We start from the raw sequence: 4,481 nt of genomic DNA on the forward strand, positions 1-4,481 counted from the left end.
CACAATTCATCTCGTGTGATGAGCTTACTTTCGGCCCTGTCATAAGAATAAACTACAACACTTGGCGCCCGAACAGGGACTTGAAGGTAAGTAATCGCGTGATCGCGGGACCGAAGGGGAAATCGGTCCGCTCAGAGTAAGCGAAACTTTCGGGAGCAGTAGAGTAACTGAAATGAGGAATTCCCATTCAGTAGAATTTCAATACATTAGACTCCTGAAACAGTTATTACGGAGTTCAGCAGCGAAAGTGAAACAAGAATCTTTTGATGAATTGTTTGCGCTGGTTCGTAAACATTGTTACTGGTTTCGACCTACTGGTCATAACCAGTTGAATTTAAAAGTTTGGAAACAGGTTATGCGAGCCTTAAGAAGAGCTCATCAACATAGAGACCCTATATCTGTCCGTGTTTGGTCTCTTTGTAAATTAATTTCCCTTGCCCTGGAACCATTACAGTCTGAAACGGAAAGTGACAATGGGGCGCGTCCTCAGCGTCCGAATTCTGCTCCCGATCACTCTGCTACTTTTCTCCCCCCGCGCCGCGGCCTCCTTACAGCCCGGCTGCTCAGTGAGTCTCCCATAGAGGACCTTCCTCCGCCTCCTCCTCCCCTTGTGTCTGAGACAGGAGAGGATTTTTCAGGTTCCAGTGATGAAGGGGCTTTTTCTGATGATGATAAAGGTTAGGAGCAGACTAGCAAACAAAATGAGATGCCACTTTCTCAACAGAATGAGATTTCTGATATACTTTCAAAGTTAAAAAATTTGATGACTAAATTGGAAGAAAATAAAAGCAATGCTACCACTCCTTCATATCAGGAGCCATGTCCTACTATTCCTTCGGCTCCTCCTTTAGAATTAGCAGCTTATCCTGTTGGAGCCTCTCGTCAGTTTCGCTTTCCTCTAAAACCTGAATCTAATAGACTTGTTGGAAGAAGAGATGAATAAACAAGGAAAGCAATATTCTGAATCATTTTTTGCTTTCCCTATTGTTAGACAAGCTTTGCCTGCTAATGATCAATTTCCAAATGGATATGTAAATGTTGAGTATAACCATCATGATATAAAAATTTTTTTAAATGCTAAAAGAAGCCATTAATGCGTATGGAATGCATTGTAATTATGTTCGGGGACTTTTGTCTGGTTATGCTACTGAAAACATGTTGAGAAATTAATATGTTTTCAAAAGCATACCTAGATAAAAGACCTTGAAATAGTCACCGTGAACTTTCTCCCCAGGCTGAACAAGAATTTAAATGGATAGAAAAACATATACATGATGCACAATTGGATCGGATTGAATCTCTCGATCATTTACGACTTATTTTATTTCATACTCCTCATTCTCCTACTGGTTTACTACAACAACAAGATAATCTCATAGAATGGATATTTTTAGCTCATAAAGCTCAAAAGAAATTACAATCTTGTGTACAAAAAATAGCTGATATTATTATTAAAGGTAGGTTACGATTAAGGCAAACTGTGGTCAGGACCCACATGAACTTACAGTCCCTTTTTCAAACAAAGAAATACAAACTCTTTTTCAACTAGAGGATAACTGGCAAATTGCCTGTGCTCATTATATAGGTAAAATACATAATCATTATCCTTCTGATAAACGTTTACAGTTTTTGAAAAAGACTAATTGGATTTTGACAAAAATGGTTCAATTAGATCCTGTTATAAGACCAACTTTTTTTTACTGATGCCAATAAAACGGGAAGAGCAGGATATGCTAACAGTCATGATCAAAAGGTGTTACAATCTCCATATGTTTCAGTTCAAAAAGCAGAACTATTTGCTGTAATAGTATTGTTACAAGATTATCCAATTGCTCTTAATATAATTACAGACTCTCAGTATGTGGAATTTACAGTTAAAAATATTGAGACCGCTTTTATCCCAGATAATGGATCAGAACTGCATTCTTTATTTTTGCAAATACAATATATAATTAGACTACGTACTGCACCACTTTTCATTACTCATATTTGTGCTCATACTCATTTACCCGGTCCATTGGTAGATGGAAATGATTTTATTGATACTTTAGTGGGTACCGTACAATTAGCTACAGCAGAACATCATAGACATCATACTAATGCCAGAGGATTGAAAAATAAATTTAATCTTACTTAGAAACAAACAAAAACTATTCTCCGTACATGCCCGCAATGTGCTGCTATTAATCAACCTTGTTTGAATATTGGAGTTAACCCTAAAGGCTTATCTGCTAATGCTATCTGGCAAATGGATGTAACTCAATATCCTGGTTCTGGAAAGTTAAAATACATTCATCATTCTGTAGATACCTACTCTCATTTCTCATGGGCAACTCCATTATCTTCTGAAAAAGCTGATGCTGTAATAACTCATTTATTAGAAGCTTTTGCTGTTATGGGAATTCCCGACAGCATAAAAACCGATAATGCTTCTGCATATCACTCTCAAAAATGTCAGACTTTTTTTGCCACACATAATATAAGGCATGTTACAGGTATCCCAGGAAACAGTACGGGACAAGCAGTTATTGAACGACAAAACCGCACTTTGAAAGAAATGCTTATAAAACAAAAAGGGGGAGATGAGGTACAAAGTCTTGCTTTATTTACTCTTAATTTTTTGAATCATGGAGAACATGATCTTAGTGCAGCTGACAGACATTGGACAAAAATAAGTACACAAGAACTTAGACAGCCTGTTTTTATATTAAATAAAAATACTAACACTTGGGAACCTGGCGAGGTTCTTCGTTGGGGCCGAGGATATGCTTTTGTTTCTGCAGGAGCTGAATCCTATTGGGTGCCGGCTAAGAAGATAAAGCTTCGGGATGGCAACTAAGCGTAGCCTTGATGTGACGGGAATGACAAAGGGATTTGCGGAGATGGATTTGAGCAAGAGAGCATTCCGTGTGCCATTGGATCGAACAAAGAAGGCACCTTCATTGACCTGGGGGCAAGTGAAAAGTTTGCAGGCACTGCTGAAAATCTTGTCATTTCGCAGGGTAAACCCCTCACTAGCACCAATCTTTTTGTAGCTATGTTGGCAATATTGTCTGCACAGGTAATAAGCATATCAGCCAATGAGATAAATTGTACTAACCATACTTATTGGACTTATATTCCTAACCCTCCTCTTAATATGGGGGTTACCTGGTGGGATGCCCCAATTTTTGTATACGTAAATGAGTCTGGATGGTTGCCTGGTCCTTTTGATGATAGAGGCCCTTTGAAGCCGGAAGAAGAAGGAAGGATAATAGAGAATTACACGGTGGGTGTTAATGGACCTCCTATTTGTATGGGAAAGGGAGATCATTGCCTTAAAATGAATTATCAGGCATGGTTAAGTATTGTCAAAAATGAAAGCAGATATCATGGGTTGTATCTTTTGAGTGCTTATAGTTTTAAAAGTTCTAATTCCACTCTTAATGAAAATGTTTCCGCACCTTATATGCCTCCACGCCGGGTGCCTCTTGTGGATCGATTATCGGATTGGGTCCATTGGACTCGATGCCAAGGAGAAATGGCTCGGGTTCTTGTTAATACTTCTTGGGCAAGTGTCATTGATTGGAGCCCTTTTGGCTCCGCCCGAGGAAAAAAGGGTTTGAAGAATTTATACTGGCATAAAGAGGATAACACTATTTATAGCGATACTATTAATGATACCATAGTATGGCATGCTGGAGGGTTTTCTCCTCCTGGTCCTCATTTAAATGGATATCCTATCCAAAAGGACTTGTGGAAGCTTATGGCAGCTCTGAGAAAGATTAATGCCTGGGTAGGGCATATGGTTAATAAATCTGAAAATCATAGTTTGATTTTTCATAAAGATGTTACTCGGTATACTCGTAGTTGTATGAAATTACCTTATATATTGTTAAAGGGACCAGCTGTATGGAATGAGACTCAAGGTATTATAATGTGTAAAAATTGCTCTCTGTATACCTGTATTAACTCTAGTATATCTTTTAACATATCTACTAAAAGTTTGTATATCTTACGAGCTCGGACAGGTCTTTGGCTTCCTGTCAATCTTGGAAGGGAATGGCAAGAATCTCTTCCTATGGCTGTTTTGCAATATTTAGCTGATGCGTTAAAAAGACGTAAAAGATTTGTAGGAATGTTGATTGCAGCTGTCATGGGTATTATAGCCATAACAGCTTCTACTGCAGGATTGCTAATGCTCATTATAATAATAATCACATGTTTAATTGTAGTCCAACGACGAGTGAAAGCTACCCGCCGTGCAACATCGCAACAAGCTGCCGTGTTCTCCTTGATGCTACAAAAATTACAAAACAAAAAGGGGGAAATGTAGTGGAACAACTGAGGACATGGAAAGGAGACGTGACCCATGAGCCCCCCCTCCCCCAGCAAACTGAGGGCTGGCGAATAAGCCAGAATTGCAAAAAGTCCTGATTGCTTTGAGCCCCCCCGCCCGGCAAACCGGGGGCCTGCGAAGAAGCATTGAGTGCTTTGGGCAC

At 39.2% G+C, this 4,481-nt stretch overlaps 1 protein-coding gene across 1 annotated transcript; it reads left to right on the forward strand.

The window, feature by feature from the left end:
* The first annotated feature begins 22 nt into the window (after nucleotides 1-22).
* On the forward strand, nucleotides 23-4,442 carry LOC114890092 (endogenous retrovirus group K member 25 Env polyprotein-like). Its single transcript, XM_029213581.1, has 2 exons — nucleotides 23-86; nucleotides 2,784-4,442. The coding sequence occupies exon 2, from the start codon at nucleotides 3,038-3,040 to the stop codon at nucleotides 4,313-4,315; it is 1,278 nt and encodes a 425-aa protein (XP_029069414.1). The 5' UTR covers nucleotides 23-86; nucleotides 2,784-3,037; the 3' UTR covers nucleotides 4,316-4,442.
* Nucleotides 4,443-4,481: the final 39 nt, after the last annotated feature.

The sequence above is a fragment of the Monodon monoceros genome, unplaced genomic scaffold (genome assembly GCF_005190385.1).
Source record: "Monodon monoceros isolate NGI ecotype Baffin Bay Population unplaced genomic scaffold, NGI_Narwhal_1 Contig5221_ctg1, whole genome shotgun sequence".
NCBI classification, from domain to species: domain Eukaryota; kingdom Metazoa; phylum Chordata; class Mammalia; order Artiodactyla; family Monodontidae; genus Monodon; species Monodon monoceros.